General features: G+C 36.2%; 1 protein-coding gene across 4 annotated transcripts in view; it reads left to right on the top strand.

The window, feature by feature from the left end:
- The first annotated feature begins 2,362 nt into the window (after positions 1–2,362).
- Positions 2,363–25,897, top strand: part of LOC145664807 (uncharacterized) — a 30,597-nt gene continuing 7,062 nt past the window's right edge. The window contains exons 1-3 of one of the 4 annotated variants that reach the window (XM_081731774.1): positions 2,363–2,498; positions 9,587–9,798; positions 18,455–19,160. In XM_081731774.1, the coding sequence (XP_081587900.1) occupies positions 9,792–9,798; positions 18,455–19,160 (713 nt within the window). In that variant the 5' untranslated portion in view covers positions 2,363–2,498; positions 9,587–9,791. Of the gene's footprint in view, positions 2,669–9,586; positions 9,799–18,454; positions 19,161–25,897 lie in introns of all 4 variants that reach the window. The other 3 variants (XM_081731772.1, XM_081731771.1, XM_081731773.1) reach the window with 3 other exon arrangements.

The raw sequence follows: 25,897 nt of genomic DNA, 5'->3' as shown, positions 1-25,897 counted from the left end.
TGTTCCTTCTGTTGTATCTCCTTTTTTCACCTCGCAAAAAATCAAGATTTAGAATCAAAAATGGTTGAAAAATTAAAATAGAGAAAGTTCACCCTGTTTGACAAGTCTTGTTATAAAATACAAGTAAAAAGATGTGTAGGCAGATAACGTTGTCTCGTTTCTGACAGCGGCCAGTCTTGCCTCCCGCAACCCTTTGGTTTTCCGAATCATATAATCAGATTGTCAACTAACATAACTTTGAAGATATCCATTCTCCACATTATTAGATGAACGATCTTTTCTCATTTCGTAATTCGTTTCCCTCCCCTAACAACCTTCTGAAGATCAGTGAGGAACAATGGTGTGAACAGTGGCGGCGATTGGACGTTAAAAGTGGGGGGGGGGGAAAGACATGATCTGAATATTTGCATATCAGTGTTAGTTTCCCTGGTTGCTTCTAACACTTTGCTTGACGAAAGGTTGTATAACTAATAGGATACTATTTTTTTCAGTTAAAGTACCGTATATCGTATTTCATATTTTAAGCAAATCGACAAGAGCAACGCAAATAGGTACTAGCTCTTTGTACCCTTAAACAACGAAAATGTAAGAAAAGATTTGATTCCTTGCTCATGAACGTCTTAAAATCCTGTCTGGAAAATTGTGTAATCAGATTATTTAATAACAAGTTTGCAAAACAAATAAAGAGAAAGAATAGGCCTAATATTAATCATACTAATGAATAATGCGGTTTGTTTTGTAAAAGTTATGTTGAAACTGGGGATTAATAAACAGCTCATATTTTTAACCAGCTGAAATATCCATTCTTCGCGTGGGCCAGATAAATATCTATGTAAACATACTGAACGACGAAAGAAGAAATGTCATTTTCTACTACTTTTACATGTTACGGTAAACGCTCCCCCTGAGACCCCCTGGTTAGAATTTTGAAAAAATGCTTCGTCTTGGTCTGGGGCCTGTACCAAAATACCTCTGACGAAAATTTGGTAGCTCTCGGTCCACTCGTCTGGTCCCCAGGCCGCACACAGACAGACAACCACACAAACAAATTCTTTATTTTATTTATATTAGAAAGTTCCCGTATGCTATTAAACGTGTGTTATACTGTTAGAAAATGAAAGATAGTAAATACTACAAGCATATGCTACGACATTTAAAGAAATATGCAATTGCAATATTAATTGCTTTGAATTGCAATTGAAACGCAATTTCTCTAGCTTTGTTAACTCCACGGAAGACAACCCATACGTACTCACGCAACGGCAAATATTATATGGCGTCATTTTTTTCTATGAACCAGTAATATATACAAAAACTAAATTTCCAAATGAAATTATATACATTAATGGGTTATTTCAAAAAAGTGAGGGGGCAACTGTGAATGTATCAGCAGTGCGTGTTTATTTCTTCACCTCCACGTGTAGGAAATCAAACCCTGCTGTTTCTGCAATGCCTGAATATTGTTTACAGCGTTGTCAGATTTCCTTGTAAAAAAATAATATTAATGGACTATAAGAGCTAGTTTAAAAATAAAAAAAGTGAACATGTAGTATTGGGATAGGTTAACATCTGGAGAAAGTTTTTACTGCATACGACAAATAGTTTTCATATTTTGGAAAGAAGTTCACCATGTTATTATATAGGAACTGATGATCTCAGCTCAAAACGTTAGACACGACCTTAAGTTCCTGAACAGCTGGATTCACATCGAAAAGTCAAATTTTGTTTTTCACTAGCAGTAGGCTTTCCTTTGGATGTGTTTCTTTGCTCTAATTCATTAAGAGTATTTCTTGATCTCGATGATCAACAGTCTTTAACACGCAAATTGATTCATATACCAAATCAAATTCTCGTTTGGTAATTGATATACCAAATCGATCGCTTCCTCGTATATTACACGCAAGACGAAGATTAATTATATTTGCTCTTGTCTGCTACAAAAAAATCAATTTATGACAAACTTAGTGGTAGTAAAAGTAGGTCAGTTTTGTGGTCATTCCGTACCAGCCTTCGTAAAAATTCTCCGAACAGCAACACAAAGCAAAAAATGCATAAAGTTACAATCCGCCTTATGAGGGATCATTTTGACGTATGATTAACGTCATACTAAAAGCCTGACTACTGCAGGAAACTTATGTTAGTCCAACTCTTTAGTATGATACTAATAACGCTTAAGAAGACTAAGCATAAGGACAGTTAGCTTTTACACCGATTATCACAAACTAAAACGCAAGGTTTGCGTTGCGTTGACGCAAACTGTTACAGAAAGTTTTAATAGAATGGCTATACCAAACCTTTCTGTAATCAATTAGTGGTTTGAATTTATATTTATTGCAGATTGTGGTCCTTAATTTGGTTATTCCTTAAAAAATCAATGAAAAGTGTCTATATATTACACGAGTTCAACCGAACTCATCCGATGTACATGAAACTTGTCATGGTGGTAGACCTTGACCTATTGTACTATTAAGAAATTTTATGGTGCTTAGTTTTCTTTAGTGAGTAATCTGTGAAGTAAAGGAAAATGAAGTTTATTGTTTACGTCGGAAAAGGTTTAGTTTATATAGTGCAGAAAGTTCACGGTTAGAATAAATTTAAAATAATACATTTTTGGGAGCATTCTGTTCAAGTAAGCTTGTAATATTTTCATATCATATGATTGTGCAAGGTGTGTACTGAACATAGAAACACCCCAGTGCAAAAAACAATTGAGGTTATGTTTAGAACAAGGGGTCCAGAAGCACATAAAAAACAAAATTTACAGGAGAAATGGATGATGCAAGTACTTAGCCCTGACATAACGTAACCAAACATACCAACACTAACCTAATCTAATCTAACACAAGCGAAATTCTATTTTTTTTTTTTTTTTTTTTGGAAAATTATGCTGGATTCCTATATTAACATAATGTAAACTAACCTAAACTACCCTAATATGAACATAACATTTTTTAGAAATAATTTTTGGACCCCTTCTGCCAAACATTAGCCAACAATTGAAACTCAAGTGGTGCAGAATACTAATAACCCAGGATAAAAGAAATTTAACATAAAATTTGTGGCCTTATGCAAAGGGGGTCCAGTTCTTTTTTTAATGTTCAATTTTGGTAATTTCTGTTCACATTAGGTTAGTTTAGGTTATATAAGTGTAGGGGTCCAGCATAATTTTCCAAAAGAAATGACAGAATTTCGCTTATTTCTACTAACGTTAGGTTACGTTATGTTACGTCCAAGTACTTGCATCATTCATTCGTTTTTTCACTAGCTACGCGAGATAATTGTGGAAGAATTATAATTCACAAATTTTGTATATAGTGTTTTGCGAAACCGCAGTTAACATAGATAAAGAGCAAGGGGACTATCAGAAATAATCATTGAAAAGGCATTACTGCTGTATCGCCGGACCAATTTGAAAATCGAAAGAGTACCAAAATATACTGCATTCGGTTATATTTGGTTGGAATACATTAAGTTACGTTAGGTTACATTATTAGGCGTGTAGTTTTACTATACGCATCCGTTGTATAAGTAGTAATAGTAGTAGTAGAAATGGATTAGAATCCCAGCTGGGGTTAGTTGGGTTCTGTTCTCAACATGAAATGGGCAAATTAAACACTTTACATTTTTCTATACATTTCACTCTATGGATCCGTATAGTAAAATAAGTGTTCCTCTGCGCGAAATTGTCCGTCCCCTCCATATAGAATGCCGCTTACAACATCAAATACAACCACTTGCTTAACTTTTACTATTCCCCTTACGTGACTTTCATTCATTCTTCCTCACAAACTTAAATAAATTCTCCAATTGACCCACTAAATTTCCTAAAGTTGGTCCGGCAATACAACAGCTAACGCGTTGAAATGTTACAATTTCACGATTTGCAAATAAATACAGAGTCCCGTCCATTACAGGAAAGGAATGGTAAGTCGGTTACTTTTTCTGAAATTCATTTGTTATTCTGACATGTTAAAAGCTGCGTCTTGTAGGCTCTTTATAAAGTGGAGTCATGCTGACATTAGACTTTAGGGTGTAATGAGACAATTAGTTCCCTGAATTGAAAGATGGCAGTTCCATGTGGCGAATGTGACTTCTCAGTTTTATAACATCGTATGGTGGTGAGGAAAGGAGTAATTACGTTTCGTAGAGAGGCACAGATTATTTAAATTGGTAAATGTTTAGCAGAAGGGGTCGAGAAGTACGTAGAAAGCACAAAATTTACGAGTGAAATGGAGGATGCAAGTACTTAGACCTAAGATAATCTTGTCAAATCTAACCCAAACTAAACTAACTTACATTAACCTGAACTAACCTAATGATAGAAATACGCGAAATTCTATATATATTTTTTTTTTCGAAAATTATGTTGGACACTAATATAATCAAACATAATCTATCCTAACCTAACCGAAATCAACCTAATGTAAACAGAAACTACCGAAATTGTAACATTTTTTAGAAAGAAATAGCTGGACCTCTTCTGCTACACGTTGTTCTATTTAGATTGAGCAGAAAATGTGGTAAATATAGGAAGTCCTTCAAAATAAGATGGAGAAAGTTACATATTTAAATATGAATATCGGAGTGATGTTCTGAAGGTAATTTCATTGAACATATTATGAAAGCAATTAACCGACTCTAACCTGACCTAATGTTTTATGATGACATCTTCCTTTACGCGTATACCCTTCCCCACTTATACGCCTGGTGCTTCCAACGAACACATTGTCCCATCATCTTCGCCCTAGCTAGAGTCGGTTAGATAGTATTCGTGCTTTTAGTGGTCACGTAGCACAGGTTGGTTCGTGATTTTACACAAGTTTGTATGTTATGTCCGGACGGAATATTTATTCGCAAATCGGTAAGATCCTCCGAAAGTTAGTTTGCACCGAGGAATTTAACAAGGATTGAAGAATACTGGCCCACATCCTCATTGAGTTGTAATAAGGAAATGAAATGAAATCTTTAAGTTTTACGTCCCACGTCTATACCGGTTAGGCTAAAGGAGACGGTGATTATAAGAAATGAATAAAATGGTGGAATGAAGAAAGTGGGAGGAAGCGGGAGAATCCCGAGAAACCCATGTGATGAAACATGGATTTTCCAGTATGACCCCGAGACTAAGCGTCAATCCATGCACTGGAAGACTCCCACATCGCCAAGAATGAAAAAAAACCACGAATGAGCAAGTCAAAAGTGAAGGCAATGCTCATAATTTTTTTTTCGATATCAGGGGTATCATCATGACTGAATGGGTGCCTCAGGTCAAACGGTGAATCAGACCTACTACAAAGAAGTCCTAATCAAGCTGAGGGAAAGAATAAGGAAGAAGAGACAGGATTTGTGGAAGATCGATGCATGGATCCTCCACCAAGACAATGCGCCTGCCCATAATGCCCTTTCTGTGAAGCAGATTTTAGTAGCCAAGCGCATTCCTGTACTCGACCGTCATCCGCATTCCCCAGACTTGGCTCCTTGTGACTTTTATCTATTCCCAAAAGTGAAAAGTGCATTGAAGGGAAAAAGATTTTAAGTATGTGGAAGAGGTGAAACGAAAAACGGCAGAGTTGTTGAACAGGATGACATCTGGTGATCTACAGCATTGCTTTGAACAATGGAACGCACATATGCAGCGGTGTATAGATAGGGGAGGGGAGTATATTGAAGGGGATAACAGTCAATTGTAACTTTCTTTGCAATACATCACATTTATGACAGCAGTCTCGTTATTTAATTGCCACACATCGTATGATAAAGAGTGCATAATTCTGAAATTTTGTAGGTTAGAAGTTGGTATTTCGATTTCTCACTTAAGGCGGCAGACTACTAAATGTTTTTGAAAACTAATATTTTTTTCTTTTACCCGTTTCTCGTAAGTGGAAAGAGGTAATAAAATGTAACTTACCACAATGATAGATAATGTTATTCTACACCCGAAAATACGAATCGGAAGAATTTTCAGTGTTGCAATCCACAGAAATTACAGTGTGACCAGAATTTGAATTACTCAAAAATCTAGGTAAAGGCAGAGACTAGAAAAATGAACTCAACGATAATTAATGACTTATCATGCTATCTATATTTCTTGTTTACTATTTTTTAAATAATATTTCTATTTATTTTGTAATAACTTATTTATTTTGTAATAATTTATGTAAGTATTACAAAATAAATAGAAACATTATTTAAGAAGTAGTAAACAAGGAACATAGACAGCATGATAAGTCATTAATTACCGTTGAGTTCATTTTTCTAGTCTCTGCCTTTACCTAGATTTTTGAGTAATTCAAATTCTGGTCACACTGTAATTTCTATGGATGGCAAAACTGAAAACTCTTTCGATTCGTATTTTCGGGTGTAGAATAATATTATCTGTTATTGTAGTAAGTTACATTTTATTACCTCTTTCCACTTACGACAAAAGAGAAATTATTAGTTTTTTAAAAAGTATTTATTACTCTGCCCCCTTAAAATAATTAGACAGGTGTTTCAGCGTCTTTGATATTTTTAACCCTAGAAAAAAAGGGGAGAAGGATGGGGATTGTTTTTATTATAATCAGATGTCCATATATCGGAATCTTTTAAGTTTAGAGAAACGAAATTCGTGGCTTAGACTTCTCATTCAAAATAATTAGACACGTTTTTCACCGCTTTTTCTTTTCTTTTCTTTTTTTATTTTAATATCTAATCTAGAAGGAAAGAAAATGGGTAGGGATTGCAATCTATGTATATTATTATTATATAAAATAATAGAAGGAACAGTTCATCATCACCCAGGTTATACTACTACAGGTAGAAACGTGAAATTTGTTCGGAATACTTTTTTCTTCTTCTTTGTTAACAGAGGAAGGAGTAAGGAAAGATTTTTAAATAATTACGTATTCAAGGGGATGAATATATTTTTTTCTTCAAGAATAGTGTTCCACACGATAAAACTTGGCATATTTAACGTAAAGTAACAGGACATTTGTTTCAGTATTGTGGAAAAGTTCGCTCCGAAGGGAAAGGCTGTCATTTCTATAATATCCTAATTTATTTCTTTATTGAGAGACTGCTCAGTGTGGGGATTCGCTGTGTAATTACTGAGTCGATGTGAGAAAAGCGTCCGAAAAAAAACTCATCCCAAGAATAAAAAACCCTCATACGTTTTCCAGGACAAATTATTATGCCATATTGTTAGATTATTAAAGGGGTATTTATTTATCAACTATAAATAACCAAAGAATAAACTATCTATCTTATATTTGTCAGAACAAATGAGTTATGACATAGTCAAGTCACTAATAAATAAAATATAGTTTTTTTTTTTTTTTTTTTTTAAAGAAAATCGTCCAAAAGCTCACCCACAAGAATAAACTACTGCTAGTATTTTTTTTTATTTTTTGACAATAATTGCAAAATGTGAACAAAATCTATTCGTTATTTTTTTTTAAAAAATCGTTCGAGGAAATAACTCAACTCTAAGAATAAAATGCCCTCGTACATTTTTTCAGGACAAACGAATCATCATGCTGTGTTGTCAGATAATTAATGAAATAGTTATTTTTGAAATATGAACAAAAATGCGAGTCGTTTTTGAGAAAATTGTAAAAAAAAAAAAAAAAAAAAAAAGTTCCGAAAAATAAACTACCCTTCGTACATTCTTTCAGGACAAGTGAAAATGAAATGAAATGAAATCATTAAGTTTTATTTATGTTCCACAGTTACGCCGGCTAGGCTAAAGGAGACGGCGATGACGAGAAAATGAATGAATTGGTGGAATGAAGAAAGTGGGAGGAAACGGGAGGGAGAACCCTGAGAAAACACGCACTCGGTGTTTGTCCAGCACTGTGATCAGTTGGTGCGAGCTGGAATCGAACCAAGAACCCCATGCACCAGAGGTGAACGCAGTATCACTTCAGGACAATTGAGTTGTGTCATATTGTTAGGTTAATAATAATATGAACAAACTTGGCTGAATGGTTCTAGAGAAAATGAAAATAGAAAAAAAAAACTCACTCCCAAGAAGATTGATTTAGAACAATTGACTTATGCCATATCGTCAGGTTATTAGTAAAACCTTTAATTATATATATATATATATATATATATATTTTTTTTTTTTTTAAAGGAATTACTTCGAAATTACACACCCTTACGAATAAAATCCATCCCTCTTATGTTTCTTCAGAACGAACAAACACGTTATGCCATATTATGATGTTATTAATTAAATATTTATTTATGAGGTATAAACAAAATCACGTCAGTTATTTTTGAGAAAATCGTCCGAAAAAAACTCAGCCTCAACAGTAAACTACTACTCTTACTTTTTGTTTTCAAGACAAATGAGTTATGGCTCATTCTCAGGTAATTAATGACATATTTATTTATGAAATACAGGGGAAAATGAATGTTTTTTTATTTTTTATTTATTTATTTATTTTATTTTTTTATTTTATTTTATTTTATTTTATTATTTTTTTATTTTTATTTATTTATTTTTTATTTATTTATTTATTTTATTTTTTTTTGCGAAAATCGCCCGGGAAGAACTCATCCCTAAGAATAAACTACTCCTTCTTGATTTTTCGTAGAGAAATGACTTAATCACAGTGTGGTGTTATTAGTGGTAAAATGGTTTCTGAATGTTCAAATATTTTTTATAAACCTGCTGTCTCCGTGCGAATAACAAGCATTTTAGCTAGTATATAAAATCAATTATCGTACGTGATCTACAGAACTTGCCCAACCTTCGAACTTGTCACGGTTGCAGATTTTGGTTTACTGAGCATGGATGTGAAATATTTTCCGATGCTGACTTTTGGTTCTTGAATTATGGACCTTTAGAATTAGGGTTTGGAGTTAGTCAGGTTTTGGCTAAAGAATTTTCACTAATTACTACATATAAGAAAAACTGGAGTAAAATACTTCCTGGATCAAGCTTGTTCAACGTCATCTACTTATTGAGGCTATAGGATGCATATTACAGTGAATAGGGAAAATTATAGTATGAGTGAGTAGGTGATAAGCATGAACCACAACAAAATTTACGGAATATTTTACGTAAAATTGTATTTTTTAAAAGTAAGCTCCTAAATGACATTAACAGATGTGAAAGAAAAACAGTCCGGTGATGCAGTATAAACTTACGCCGAGTAAGGTTTCCACATAGGGTTGGAATCTCTAAACTAAATGGAAGATAATAAAGGTACAAGGTAAAGCCACGTTTCTTCTGGACAACATTAATGTGATGTTAAACGTAATGTAAATACCACATATACTGATAATGCTATAAATCAATGAAGGACATTTTTTTTTTTTTTTTTTTCCAGGATTGGGGAACCTTATTACTAGGGATGACACCAGCTTTAATTTCTTAGTGGAGCAAGCGAGAAATAAAGAAATTCTTGGAGGGGGCAACAATTTTTGTCGTATTCCAAAAATGTTATTTTACATTTCAGTACATGTTGTGAGTGGGGGAGGGGCAGCTGGTTTACCAATACCAATTAGAAAAATGCGTAGGTCACCCCTATTCAAAAGTGTATGTATGTTCTAAACTCGCTTATATATTAAAATACTTTTGTTTTGTCGTACTTATTTTCAGGACAAAAAAATGGGTTGCCGGCGAGAAGACCTGCTTAAGAAATTGCACAAAAATTGTTTTTATGTATGGAGCACTTTGAGAACTACCAATAAATTCCAGCAGGAATTCTTCAATTAAACTTGCTGTACTAACAGTGATTCGAGTTTCAAGTGCTCCCTAACTACCATAGTTGCAGGATGCAAGTTGTATATTTCAAAATGTCGGAATGGAAGGTACGTTGACTGGTAATAGGATAAAGAATATTTATGTTCCTATATATTTGTATTTAATTGTAGTAAAAATTGAACGGTAAAATAGAAAATACTATTATTTAATCTTGATGAAAAGTTTGCTAATTGCTTGGTAACTTGGTTCCGTACCTTGTACATATTTGTATCAAATATTTTAGTCATGGGGCAATTAGGAAACAGTTTTGTGTATATGATGATGCCGTTAATTCGTATGGCCTTTAACTTAACTCATATTATTCAAACACTCAAGTAAAAACATGACATATCACATAGGAAATGACAACTTTAGTTATGTTATTTTAAACTCAAAAGTAATCGTAAGTAATCTGCTTGCAAAAAAAAAAAAAAAAAAAAAAAAAAGAAAAAAGAAAAAAGTAATGAAAACTTCTTATTTTTGATTCAGAATCAAAATTACTCAAGAGAATATGAAACTCTTATTTTCATACCCTCCTCTACTCCCATTTTGCGACGGTGCCGCGGTGGCTTAGTGGTAGAGCGTTCACCTCTGGTTCACGGGATTCTTGGTTCGATTCTAGCTCGCACCAAGTGAACTTTGTGGTGGACAAACACCGTGTATTTTTCGGGATTCTCCCGTTTCGTCTTACTTTCTTCATTCCACCATTTCAACCATTTCTCATTATCACCGTCTTCTTTGGGCCGCGGTGGCTCAGTGGTAGAGCATTCACCTCTGGTGCTTGAGGTCCCGGGTTCGATCCCAGCCCTCGCCAAGTAAACTTTGTGGTGGACAAACACCGTGTGCGTGGGTTTCCTCGGGGTTCTCCCGTTTCCTCCCACTTTCTTCATTCCACCATTTCATTCATTACACATCATCAACGTCTCCTTTAGCCTAACCGGCATAACCGTGGGACGTAAAACTCAAAGATTTCATTTCATTTCACCGTCTTTTTTAGCCTAGCCGCCATAACCTGGGACGTAAAACTTAGATTTCATTTCATTTTTTCCCGTTTTCAGTATAGGTGACATTAAAAATGTGATGGATAAAGTGAGATTATGTATAAGACACATCCCGTTCATATATTATAAAAGTGAGAAACGTAAATTGTACCAAAATATTAAATACTGTGATAACTAAGTACCGAATGGTGTATTACATGACGAAGTTTTCTGGTTAAGGCAAGGATCAAGACCAACATATTCAGACGGGTCTAAAATGGAATGTCATGAGTTTTGTTTCGAGTTTGGGACATGTGATGGAAAACAGAAAACTTTTTGTTCAAACACTTTTGAGAAGGCCCTCACTTTATGCTTGGAATGGCGTCTAATCAATAACAACATATTTAAAAGACGAAAGACATCATACTTTGCAACCTTATAGATTTTTAAAATTTCATTTTACAACAAACTGTTTCAAAGCCCTTCTCGCCGTTTTACGTTATTGCTTCTTTGGATACTTGCCAAACGCGTAACATATTGATGGGAAGTTTTCTTCTTTAAAATACCATACCTTTAAAAAAAACAATATAAATTGTTTTACATTACCAAGCTATGAAGATTGAAGTTGCGAAGGTTTTACAAACCGTGAAGAAACTTACAAGGTTAAATGTTCAATATGTGTTCAATGTACTGAATAAATAGAAAATAAATGCAAAGTAATGAGAGATGAAGCCAGAATAGCCTTGAAACAGTGTTAAAATGATATTTGAGTTTTACGTCCCACGATTATGCCGGTTAGGCTAAAGGAGACGGTGATTATGGGTAATGAATGAAATGGTGGAATGAAGAAAGTGGGAGGAAACGGGAGAACCCCGAGAAAACCCACGCACACGGTATTTGTCCACCACAAAGTTCACTTGGCGGGGGCTGGGATCGAACCCGGGACCCCAAACACCAGAGCTGAACGTTCTACCAATGAGCCACCACGGCCCTTGAAACAATGTGTTTAAGAAAAATCAACAGGGATATAAGATATAAGTATTTTGTTTCTTAAATCTATTATATAAAAATGAAAGTGATTTTGTTGGTTAACTGAATCACGTGAAAATGGCTGATCGATTTTTTATTTATTTATTTTATTTTTATTTTATTTTATTTTATTTCTTTTCTTTTCTTTTCTTTTTTTTTAATCTAGTTATCACGTACCTCGATCTGGGTTTTTGTCATATTATTTTTGGTTAAAATGCATATCCTGAAAGGCGAACAGGAGGTCATAGTTCATGTGAAAAATAGAGTATTTCACCAACCTCTCAAGCTAGAAATATAAAACTCAGTGTATAAACTTCTTATATCTATCTATTTATCTATCTATATAAATATATGTGTGTGTATGTTGGAGCATAACTCTTGAGCGCCTGGAGCTATTCCAACCAAACCTAATACACGTATTATTTACAACCTGGAAATAAATACTGTGCGGATAAAAATCCCCTATAGCACACCAAGGACGGAGAAGCAGAAGGTAACAAAAATGGTCGAGAATGACCAATATTACTGTCGAATACATAGTTTTCGGGGTTACTGAGGTGAATCGTGTCATTCCCCCTGATGCTGCTTAAGTCCAAGTTCAGGCCCCAGTACCAGGTCTAGGGAGGAAAGGGGTGACATGTAAAATAAACGAAAACGACCGATATTATTGTCCAGTCAACAGTTTTTAGCAGGGTTGGCTGGTTTAAACCAGCTGTTTTTTTTTTTTTCTTTCTTCAAAAAAAGAAACTGGTTAAATCAAAACACGAAAGATGTTCGTAAAAGTGTAAGTGTTCGTAAAATTTTGGTAAACTGGTGAACACATATTTGTGAGTTATCACGTTTCACTCCCGTATATTATTCTTATTATATTCAGACCTAAATTCCACATTCATTACTCAAAGAGATTATACTAATAATTCGTATTTTTATTCACTTTTCTTGTTGATATGCAAATTAAGACGCTGTATTTCTTTAACTTGAACTAAATTAGTTCTTCTGTACTCTGCAGTATTTTGAAAATGTCCATATATAATTCTGTGTAATGGTTTCACTTGTGCAACTATTTATCTTTTTGTCCTTCTGAAATGACTCTTTGACAATTATATTAACAAGTATGTAAAGATCAGTACAACGTATTTTTATCGGGAGTCCTTCGTGAGTGAGTCGGCAGACGTATCGCATTTGTGGCCAATTAGTCCCGGTTTCAAGTTCAAATGGAGGACAATTTCTCTCGGACGTATGCCGAGGAATGGTTTGGATTCCGCATCAAGCTTATGTGATTCCTTCCAGCATAACCCGGTTGTTGCATAATAACACCAATGCGAAACAAACTTATTTCTGTACATATGTGATATAAATACATAGAGGAAATTATTTAACCCCCCCCCAAAAAAAAGTGGTTTAAACCAAAAAAGCCGGGTTTAAACCAAAACAACCGTTTTTTTTTTCAGTACAAACCATGGTTTTTGTCAACTCTGGTTTTCAGTATCGTAAAGTTAATTGGTGACAGTCCCGATACCTGTAAGTCCAAGCTCAGCCTCAATGAGGGTATAAGACCCCTAGCACTACTAGCAGGTGTGGGAAGGATGGAATGTATAAAAATAATTAAAACTGATCAGTATTAGTGTCCAATTCATAATTTTCGGGGTCGCTGAGATGGATAGTGTCACTATGGATGCCGTTTACGTTCAGCTCCCATTATCCACAAAGGTGTATATATAAAGGTAACCAAGAAAGTTCTGTCGCTTTTTCACCCAGCACCTTCGAACATCGATATGTCACCTAAAACGTATCGGGTAGATCAAAAATAGTCCCCATCGACCTTCTGTCAACGTTCTGGACTGCCATGGAGTCCATTGCGGTAGAACTTGGTGGGCCGTGAAGCGAAGAAGCTACCAAGTGCATTTTGCATCTCTACTAGGAATTTGAACTGGCGTCCTCTAAGGTGATTGTCCAAGGAATGGAACAGATGATAATCGGACGGTGCAGTGTTCGGGGAGTATGGCAGATGCAATAGTGTTTCTCATCCAAGGCGTAGAATGGTATTCCAGGTCATCCTAACCACGTGGGGCTTAGGGTTGTCCTGTAAGAGGAGAACCCCTTTGCGATTCAGAAGTGCTGGATCCAGAGTTTTGAGTTTTTCTTTAACACTGCTCAACTACTGACAGTACACAGTTGCATTGATGCTCTGACCAGCTGGTAGCAGTTCCCGATGCACAATGCGGCGAGCACTCCACCAGACAGAAGGACCTTCTTGCGGTTCAGTGCTGGTTTCGGCTGTTTTGGAACCGGTTCATGGGATGCTAATCAATGATGACGGCGCCGTGGAACTTCGAATAGGACCTACTTGTCATCATATGTCAACACCCTGTCCAGAAATGGCTCCTTCCTCAGACGAAACAGCAAAGAAACACAGGTATCTGCTCGCGTTGCCTTCTGACCCGGAACAAATCATGTGGGACCCATCGACCCAACTGATAGTGCTTCCCAAGTTGATGGAGGTTCTGCCGAATAGTTTATCCATTGACACTGAATTGTAGTCCCAGTTCCTCATATCTGGCCACTGTTCGCCTGAATTACTGCCTGAAGATCTTCATTTTGTACATGTGTTGGTCTTCCAGCACGTGGTACGTCTTCGAGTGTTTCGTCACCTTCCTTAAACTTCCGCTCTACTGTTCACGTAGTCACGACACACTCACCAAAGGCCTGACATACGTTCCGCTCCACTGCAGTGGCGTTTGACCCCAGTTTGAACTCTTACAGCATACACGCCCTTATGACGCTCTATGGAGGTTCCATGTTCACTCTGTCCGTACGCAAGTTCAAGGTGTAACTGAACTGCCACAACCAGGTAGTGTGTTGGATATCCAGAGCAACAACAGACCCTCGCCTTATCTCCATTGGCACTCAACTCATGGTGTAAGGGCCAATTGAACAGAGACCTCCACAAAAAACTACAAAACTTTCTTGGTTACCCTTATATATAAAGATAATGGAAACTGAGCGATATCATTATTGAATCCGTAGTTTTCCGGTCGCTGAAGTGGATAGTGAAACTCCCCGATAACATTAAAGTTCAAATTCAGTCTCTATCGGCATCAGAGGGGAATGGGGAGAAGAAGTGAAAAATAAATATCATAAAATGACCGAGATTACTCTCGAATATGTAGTTTTCGGGATTGATAAGTTGTTAAAGTGCCAATCCCGAAGGACACTTAAGCCTAAGTTTAGGCAAGAGCGGTCATGTCAACTGGCTGGGGAATTTATACAGTGTCGTTATTTATTGTGCTTGGTTCCGTATGTTGTAATAGAGACAATAATAAAGGCATTGCTTATCGTTATTATTCTGCTGAGCGTTTCGCATGTCTATTGGTCCGGAATAGGCAGGGACAACGGTGGAGGCGTTGTTTGTCGTTATTTATTCTACTTAGTTCTTTGTTTACTGACAGTTGCAACGCCGAAACACTGGCGAGGCACTGGGACATCTTTAGTGTTGCCAATTCATAGTCTTAATTTATAAAAGAACAATTTCCCTAGTTCCCCATTACAGAGGTCTCATCCAATTGAGTATTGGTAGAAATGAACAACTCAGTTTCACTGCAATAAATGCCGAGCTACTTCTCCTAACTAAACTGAAAATTAAGCAGAATGTCCATAAATATATGTTACATGCCGTTTTACATGCTTTGTAAAGAATTTCACTTACACCTTCTGTTGCATTAGGCAACATTATGAATACTAATTAAATTCAATAATTGTTTCCTGGTTTAAAAAAATCTGCGTGAACAAAGATTTATTTTGGTTTAAGCAATTTATGTGAACCATTTCCGCTTCAGAAGTAATATCCATGCCAACTCCGAATTGTATTATAAATTGAACACCCTGTAGTGCTTTACCTTATTTGTATTGGAGTTCTTTATGTGCTGATAATTTCAATAGTTTTCAGTTGACATCTTCTTCCATGGTCATAATACCTTTAACAGTATAACCGAGTTGCTTTATTAACTAACTCACTCTATGGCCATGAAACCCGGAGGTTTAATGGCTGCCGCATTCACAAAAGCTCTCCATTGACTCCTGTCCTTAGCCAACTGGATCCAGTTTCTACTTTGTATTCCTATTTCTGCGAGATTCACCGTAATATTGTCCTCCCATCTGCACCTAGGTCTTCGTAATGGTCGTTTTCCGATTAGACTTCCGGTTAAAACTGAAAGCGTTCAAACTTTCTTCCATTCTGGCTACATGGCCTGCCCACCTGAGCCTCCTAGATTTGATGACCTTAACAATGTTTGGTAAACGGTATAAATTGTGTAGTTCCTCGTTATGAAGTTTCCGCCATTCCACATTCTCGTTCCTTTTGGGTCCGAATATTCGTCTCATGGCCTTGTTCTCAAATACTTTCAGTCTACGTTCTTCTCTCAGAGTAAGCGAACATGTTTCGCAACTATACAGAACAAAATACATTATTATTATTTTATATATTTTACGCTTTAAATTCCTCGACAGAATTCGCGACGACGAAAGTTGCTTTATTATATATATATTCTACTTTCTTCTAAACTTTACTCCTGTCAAAAGCACTGAACTTTCACATACATCCAATCCAGTCGCAGGTGTCAGCAGATAAGCATAGCCATCGAATTATCGGTACATAATAAAACTCCAATCGTCATATGGTAAATTACTATAATTTTTGATGTTTATACAGGAAATAAGTAAGTTCAATCGATACTTTCTTAATTTGTTGATTAACTATATATATAAAGTGCATCACATGGGAGGGGGGGGGTTAAAAGATAGGAAGGGGAATGAATCTGTTCTATTAATTTATAATTTCCATGAACAGCTTTGACTGACTTTTACTCACTTCTTTTAAATATAATTTGAAAGAAGAAGAAATAAAATAATACCAGAGTTACTGACCAGGAAAACAGTTTCTATGCTGCGAGATGAATGTATAGCTTGTGTCCTGATCACTATCGCTAGTCATATTTCATTTCTCTTCTTTTTCTTCTTGAAAGTCGTACCTAAAAGAAGTGGATAAGTATCAGTGCAACATTTTAAATGGAAATTACTGATTAATACAACAGATTTCGTTATCTGACATTATTAGTGATTATACGTTCTTTATTTCTGACACTTCGGAAAAACTTCCTTAACATCAAGATGTGAATATATCTTACTACTTGTGACGGGTTTTCATTTGATGCAGTTTCTACATCTTTTTCGAACATATTTTACAAGTGTAAATTAAACTTAGTTAATTTTTTTGTTGCAAAGTTTTTCACGGATAAACAGCACTTGTCAGGATATTTTAATTGGTAGCGTAGCGGAAGGAGATACATTGGTAAAAGGGATGGAGGAATCCTCAAAGTGTTCATTTTTGATATACAGAGTGATGACAATGTCCTATTACTCTCTATCGCGTGTCCACATATTCATAAATGGTCGCCATGTGGGACCATGGCAGAGGACAGCTTTGAGGTAGTGTGACTATTCTTTATTATTGATTCCAGAGTATCTATATGTACAACAGAGTATGATTCTCCTTCATGTACGATGTGGAATTTTCCTCAACTTTGCTGGCGTGATGGCAGTAAATGCATGTCGAACAGCATCTCTAAGTTCGTTTACTGTCTCGTAACGTGTGGCAGCCTCCTTTTGTTTAATGAACTCCCATAATGCATTGTCGCAAGATGACCGATCAGGACTTCATGATGGCCACTCCAAAGGTGCAGGTAAATGGATAGAAGTACTTCCAATCCATTTATCAGGTAATATCTCTTTGAGATATTCTCTAAGGGCAATAGCATAATGGGCTGGTGCTCCACCCTACTGGAACCATACACGACTGAGCAGTCCCCCGATATTGCAGATATGGAATAAACTAATCTCGTAACATGGTGAGATATGCAATGTGATTCACAGCCGTCAAAGAAATACGAACTTACCAAGTGGGTTGTAGACATGATGTGGAGGATTGTGTTCAAGTTCTGCATAAAAATGTGGGCTTTCTTTACTCCAGAAATAAACGGGCCTGGCTTTTGCACTGCAATATATTGCACACTTACCTTAAAAGGAAGAGCTAGCTGTAAAGACATCAAGCATTCGCTCACAAGCCTACTGATGTTTTCGCTTGTTACTGTCACTCGATTCGTTTACGAAGGAAAGTTTAAATGCCTTTAACTGCAAATACTTGGTCGTATTTTTTTCTAATGTCAAGAATGGAACACCTAATTTCTGTGACCGCTTACGAATAGACTTTTTGGGCGAACGTTCGACAGATGCTGCTGTCTCCACACACGTTTCCAGTCGTGTTACTGGTCGTCTTAATCGGGGTTTACCTTTTATGCAACCAGTTGCAAAGAGTTTTTTCTCCTGCCGTAATTTGGAGAGGAGGGTGTCCGAAATCCGACAGTGAAATCATGCTGAATATCTCTAATTTATTTTACTGTTTGGGGTCGTTCATGAGCCCACGTGCTCATTACGATCCGTTCCTCTATGGTGTAAGTGGATTCATCAGCAATGATTTAGATGTATATCAGTACTTGCAACAATAAGAAACAACAATTCATTAACATCTATGTAATACAAGGGGGTAACAGGACTTTGTGATCACCCTGTATATTTCCAAGATGCAAGGTAAAAATAGTTTTTCTCATCTGAAAGGTTACTAATAGTTTACAGTTCATGATATCTTCAATGTACTTTTCAGCTTGTGTATCCCGATTAGAAGTGGAACGTGAGAAATGTGGAGGTACTGACGATAACTCTAACATGAGTCTCTCAATTGGCGTGAATGATGAGCGAGAGAAGTTTAAGGAACATATCCCCTCAGATCATGATACTGTTGATACTATGGCTTCAAGTACTATAATTATTAAAGTTGAAAAAGAACCAGTAGACGATGATCTTGTATGGGATGGTTGTGAATCATCAAATAAAAGTGAAGCAAATACCAATGTTGCTGACGATGTTGAACATAGTTCTTCAGAAAACCGTGACGACACGGTTGATACTATTGCTCGAAATACTATAAATATTAAAGACGAACCAATAGATGATGATCTTGTATCGGAAAGTGAAAGTGATCTTGTATCATCAAATAAAAGTGAAAAAAATACAATTGCTCCTCACAGTGTTGAACAGACGTCTACACAAAATAGTGACGATACGGTTGATACTATTGCTTTTTGTACAGTACTTATTAAGGAAGAACCAATTGGCGAAAACCTTAATTTACAAAGTGAGGGATGCTCAGATGAAAGTGAAAGACATGCGGATTTCGGTGAAAATCAGGTGAAAGACGAAAATACATTTTCTTCAAATAGCGACGAAGGTTCACCTGAAAACGAAGATGGCGGAAGTTCTTTTGTATCAAAAAAGGACGAAAAGAGTATATTAGCGGGATTATTAACGAGGTAAGCTAATGATACATACTGATGAAGATTCCAGATAGGGTTGAAATTATTTAGTATAATATTTTGGGATATAAGATTAGTACTTAATATTAATTTAGTAATATGTATTCTACAGCGCCCATTAGTAAATACACGGGGACATGGTGGATCAGTGGTAGAGCGTTCGCCTCTGGTGCATGGGGCCCTGGTTCGATCTCAGCTCTCGCCAAGTGGACTTTGTGGTGGACAAACACCGTGTTCATAGGTTTTTCTCGGGTTCTCCCGTGAGGCCGCGGTGGCTCAGTTGTAGAGCTTTCACCTCTTGTGCATGGGGTCCTTGGTTCGAACCCAGCTCGTTCCAAGTGAACTTTGAGGTGGGCAAACACTGTGCGTGGGTGGGTTTTCTCGGGGTTCTCCTGTTCCCTCCTACTTTCTTCTTTGCACCATTTCATTCATTTCTCATCACCACTGTCTCCTTTAGCCTACTCAGCATAACTGTGGGACGTAAAACTTAAAGATTTTGCTTCATTTTTTCGAGGTTCTCTAATTGCCTTCCACTTTATTCATTCTACCATTTCATTCATTTCTCATCATCACCGTCTCCCGTAGCCTAACCATGGGACGTAAAACTGAAAAATTTCATTTTCATTAGTAAATACACAAATGACCCTACATAATTCACGGCCAAGACATTTCGAAAAGCTTTCATTTTATTTAGTTAAAGCGTTAGTGTTCTTGCCTTTGATGTTTCAGATTTGATTTGATTCCCATTAGAAAGTCAGTGTTTGGATCCAACATTATGTTGGTAGTTATTACATAGTCTTAGTGTTGAAAAGTGTATAGTTTATTTGCCGCCAAAGCTTCATCTGATAGATAATAAAAATATACAAAGAGGGGGAAAATGCACGACTGGACCGAGATTCGAACCTCAAGTCTCCTGCTAAACGTGCCGATTTGTTAACCACTGCGCTATGCAATCCGCTACCTGCACAGTCATACCGTATATCAATCTTGAAGTTGGTACTTAGCTACTCAATCCAGTCCTGCATTTTTTATGTATTGTAGACTATTGAATTCTCATCTAGAAAGGAATTGGTGTGATAAAAAAAGAAGTAGGATATTGCCTATTTTATTATTAATAATAATAAAACAAATTGCATTAGTAGAAGATTAAAACGAGGATTTAAAATAGTTTCTGAGATCAATAATGATCAGGGGGTGCCCATTGTTCTCAAAGGCTTTTCTACCTCTCCTCCAATTTAACATTCTCCAGCTTGATTGTATCATTTCCAGAGAAAAATTGTTCCCCAAATAATCTGAGGACGTAACTTGTACCCTAAAACCCGCTTGTGGGCATCCCTGATAATGATAATTGATTTTGTTTCATACAATCCTTTCAAATTAATAGCTTTTTCCAAGAAAGGGTGAGAAGCTTTCTCATTATTTTGAACACGGCTGCACAGGAATGCCTTGCATAAGATGGTTTTTATTATTACACATATTGACGAATTGAAATAAATTTACCAATTAAGAATTAAAAAAAAATAATCAAATAAAAGTTGTAAACATTAGTATTTATGTATAGATGAAAATACTGTATAAGTCGAGTCGAGTGTTGGCTTATGTGATAATATGATGATATTAACTATAATTGAGGAGTCGGGACACGGTGACTCACCTCTGATCGTTGGATTCCAGGCCAGGAGTGCACTAACGAAATGGTGAAAATATGTTTTCATAACGTTATTTTCAAATCACAAATACTTTATATCCTCAATTTCGATCTCCAAAGGGGGGCGCGGTGGCTCAGTGGTAGAGCGTTCACCTCTGGTGCTTGGGGTCCCGGGTTCGATCCTAGCCCCCGCCAAGTGAGCTTTCAGGTGGACAAAAACCGTGCTCGTGGGTTTTCTCAGAGTTCTCCCGTTTCCACCCACATTCTTCATTCCACCATTTCACTCATCTCTCATCATCGCCGTCTCCTTTAGCCTAACCGGCATAACCGTGGGACGTAAAACTCAAAGATTTCATTTTATTTTTCGACCTCCAAAGGCTCAATATTTTCTAGACAACCTAATATGAGTGTTGTTACTAAACGCTTTATCAATTAAGTAATGAAATAAATAGAAAAGCAGGGTGGCTGGTTTAAACCAAGGTGGTTTAAACTATGGTTTAAATCAAAAAACGAAAAATGTTCGTAAAAATGCATGTAAGTGTTTGTAAAATCTTGATGAACACACATTTGTGGGTTATCTCGTTTCACTCCCGTATATTATTCGTATTATATTCAGACCTAAATTCCCCATTCATTACTCAAAAAGATTATACTACAAAAGCAACTTTTTTTTATATATAAGTTTATAAATGTTTGCTTTGTGATTTTTTTGTAGTTATTATTGTTGTGTAATTGCAATCAAAGAAAAATTCTAAATATTGTTTCGTTTCAATGTTTACTATTGATAAAATACATCGAAATGCCGTACTTTGTGTGTGTGGGGGGGAGGGTCATACAGACCCCATGAGAGGCATTTAGTGAAATGAGAAGTATCTTCGATATCTATTTATGTATAAATGAGTCTGAGCCAAAGTGGACTGAAATAATTCGTATCTTTGTGATATGCAAATTAAGTCGTCGTATTTCTTTAATTTGGACCAATAAAAGTCGTTGTTAACTAACTTGAACTAAAGTAGTTCTTCTGTACTCCGTAGTACTTTGAAATTGTCCGTATGTAATTCTGTATAATGGTTTCACTTGTGCAACTGTGTATCTTTTTGTCCTTCTGAAATGACTTGACAGTTATATTAAGAAGCATGTAATGATCAGTACAACGTATTTTTATCAGGATTCCTTCGTGAGTGAGTCGGCAGACGTATCGCATTTGTGGCCAATTAGTCCTGGTTCCGAGTTCAAATGGAGGACAATTTCTCTCGGATGTAACTCGAGAAGCAGTTTTTATTCCGCTTTAAGCTTATGTGACCCCTTCCAGCATAACCCGGCTGTTGCATAATAACATCAAGGCGAAACAAACTTATTTCTGTCCATATATGATATGAATATATAGAGCAAATTATTTAAACCAAATAAACCTGGTTTAAACAAACAAACAAACAAAAAAAAAACCTGGTTTAAACCCAAAAAACCGTTTTTTTGTTTTGTTTTTTTTTTAATAAAAACCATGGTTTTTGCCAACCCTGTAAGAAAAGTAGGTCCCACCAGAGTTACGGTTACAATGATATCAGGAAATAAATAGGTATTTTTTTTAAAGCTTTCAGTACAGTCGTTTTATTCTTAGAGCGTATGACAAAGAAAAATAATACTAAATAGTAGTGTTATGTGTACAGCCACGTAAAGGAGTTTGGTTAGTTTGGCGCGATATTATCTTAAACAATATTGAATCTGGAAGTAATAGTAGATGTTAGTAGGAAAATTAGAGTTGAGAGGGAATATTTTTTTTGGGGGGGGGGACGCGTAATTGATTGAAAAAAAAGTCTTCTTTTCCTATCCATTACTGTTTTTACTCTAGCGATCAACGATAAATCGGAAGTGGCTGTTTCATACCACTTCCGGTTTCAGTAGAGAGATTATAGTGCTTGTGGAACAGATTCTTGGGTCACTTAGTTAATTTCAACAAACCGCTTTTCGACATCAGTTGTTATTTTTGTTCTATCGTGATCGACGTTAAAACCGCCAGTGGTTTGAATAAAAGATTAAGAGAGAATGGTACCTATCCGTAAAACGCTAAATCGGTTAAATAAACGCTGTATCTTATCGTTTATCCTCTTATGTAAATCATTATTGGAACCGGAAGTTGAAGTGGCTTTCAATTACTTCCGGTTTCAGAAAGGCATTAAGAATGGGGATGAAATGCATTCTTGAAATGCTTAATCGAATATAGAAAGAAAACTGCTTTTTCCTACCATTCTTCAAATACTCGAAAAAAAGTCGGAATACAATAAACCGGTACATAAAATATTTATTGATTTTAGAAAGGCGTACGAGTCGGTTAGGAGAGAAACATTATACAACGTTCTTACAGAACTTGGAATACCGAGAAAGCTAATTAGATTAATTAAGATATGTTTAAATGAATCCCAAAGTAAAGTCCGGGTAGGAAAATTTTTGTCCACGAGCTTTCACGTCGAAAATGGCCTGAAACAAGGAGATGCGTTGTTGCCATTATTATTTAACTTTGTTCTGGAATACGCAATAAGGGAAATCAAAGATAGCAACCAGGGCCTAGAGTTGAACGGTATTCACCAGGTTATGGCATATGCTGATGATGTAAATTTAATAGGGGATGATAGGAGAACAATAGAAAGAAATGCACAGATATTATTAAACACTTGCAGGGACATGGGTTTAGAAGTAAATGCAGAGAAAACTAAATACATGGAAGTGTGTCGGGACCGTAATACGGCAAATTATAGATGCGTTAAAATATTAAATAATACTTTTGATAAAGTGGATAGTTTCAAATATCTAGGATCAGTATTAACAGAGGAAATTCATATTCACGAAGAAATTAAATGTCGACTAAAAGCAGGGATTTCAAGGAGCCAAGAGGAACGGGAATGGGGAATGGCGGAAACTTCATAACGAGGAACTACATAATTTATACGGTTTACCCAACATTGTTAGGGTCGTCAAGTCTAGGAGGCTTAGGTGTGTGAGTCATGTAGCTAGAATGGAAGAAAGTAGAAACGCTTTCAAAGTTTTGACTGGAAGACCAATCGGAAAACGACCATTAGGAAGACCTAGGCGCAGATGGGAGGACAATATTAAGATGGATCTAGCAGAGATTGGAACACAAAGTAGAAACTGGATGCAGTTAGCTAAGGATAGAAGTCAGTGGAGAGCTTTTGTGAACGCGGCATTGAACCTCCTGGTTCCATAGGCCATAGAGTTAGTTAGTTAGCGTTTTTGCTCTATAGTGATCAACTTTATAACCGGAGAAATTGTTGATTTCTACTACTCGTAGTTCGAATATGACCTCCCATCAAGGAACCCAATCCTAATTTTCGGCCCTCTACATCAAGACCAACTTTGGTGGCGATCCATCAAGTAGTCGAGGAGATTTTTTGTCTCACGGACGAATACACGGACAGAGTAAATATACTTAAAGGAATTTTGGTGAACCGAACTTCTTAAGAAGTAAAGGTCCCTCCCTTTTGCGGAGAGGCCTTGAAGGGTCAAGGCTCGCAAGTTCTTTATGTTCTTTCTTTATTAATGGGCAGGGTTGGCTGGTTTAAACCAAAAAAGCGGAAAATGTTGGTAAAAGTGTAAGTGTTCGTAAAATCTTGATGAGCACACATTTTTGGACTATCGCGTTTTACTCTCATAAATATTCGTATTATATTCAGACCTAAATTCCCCATCCAGAACTCAAAGAGATTATACTACAGAAACAACTTGTTTTTTTTTTTTTTCTATAAGTTTATGAATGTTTCCTTTGTGATTTTTTTGTAGTTTGTTATTATTCTTAGGCAATTGCAATAAATAATCCTAAATATTCTTTCGCTTTAATAATGTTTACTATTGATAAAATACATCGAAATGCCATACTTTTGTGGGGGATTTCCCATTCAAACCCCACGAGAGGCATTTATTGAAATCAGAAGTGTCTTTGGTATCTATGTATAAATGGGTCAGAGCCAAAGTGGACACATATAATTCGTATCTTTAGTCGCTTTTCCTACTGATATGCAAATTAAGTTGTATTTCTTTAACTTGGACTAATAAAAGTCATAGTGAACTAACTTGGACTAAATTAGTTCTTCTGTACTCTGCAGTATTTTGAAATTGTCCATATGTAATTCTGTATAATGGCTTCACTTCTGCAACTTGTCCTTCTGAAATGGCTCTTGACAATTATATTAACAAGTATGTAAAGATCAGTACAACGCATTTTTATCAGGAGTCCTTCGTGAGTGAGTCAGCAGGCGTATCGCATTTGTGACAAATTAGTCCCGGTTTCGAGTTCAAATGGAGGACAATTTCTCACGAATGTAAGCCGAGAAGCAGTTTGGATTCCACTTTAAGCTTACTTGACCCCTTCCAGCATAATTTGGTTGTTGCATAATAACACCAAGGCGAAACAAACTTATTTCTGTCCGTATGTGATATAAATACATAGAGCAAATTATTAAAAAAAAAAAAAAAAAAAAAAAAAAAAAAAAAAAAAAAAAAAAAAAGTTTAAACCAAAATGGTTTTTGCCAGCCCTGTTAATGACCCAGCAACTCGTTGTCAAGAAATAAAAATCGCTGTATTTGGTTGCAGAGCTCGGCGAGAGACAGAGCCTTGTTGTATGTGGTACATCATTTCTCGATAACTACTGACCGGACCTGAAGGAAATTCAGTGGGCAAGTCGGGACGGATGGCCAAACGCGTCGACCGGTAAAATAAAAGGTAGCGCGCGTGATCTGTATTATGCTGATTGTATCGATCACTGTCATTGGTTTATGATTTCCTCTAGCGGTCCATTGAACAGGTAAGTATACCGCAAATGATTTTTGAATGAAAACTAGCCCTCAACCCTAAAAAGATGGGGCACCTCTGGTCTAAAGAATAAAAATAGCTATATTTGGTGCCTGAGCTTAGCCAGGAACAGGCAGGCTCAGCAACAGTTGCTTTGTTGCACAGCGTTGCATGTCGGGACATAATAATAATTATTATTATTGCATTATTTATACAAAAATTAGTTGACCTGATGGCCTCTTCCAATCCACAGTGATCTTCAAAAGGAAATTTGTTGGCTTACAT

Source organism: Thermobia domestica, chromosome 11, assembly GCF_964235325.1.
Source record: "Thermobia domestica chromosome 11, izTheDome1.hap1.1, whole genome shotgun sequence".
NCBI lineage: Eukaryota > Metazoa > Arthropoda > Insecta > Zygentoma > Lepismatidae > Thermobia > Thermobia domestica.
Note: the sequence above shows the minus strand (reverse complement) of the source record. Positions and strands in the feature narration are given on the sequence as shown.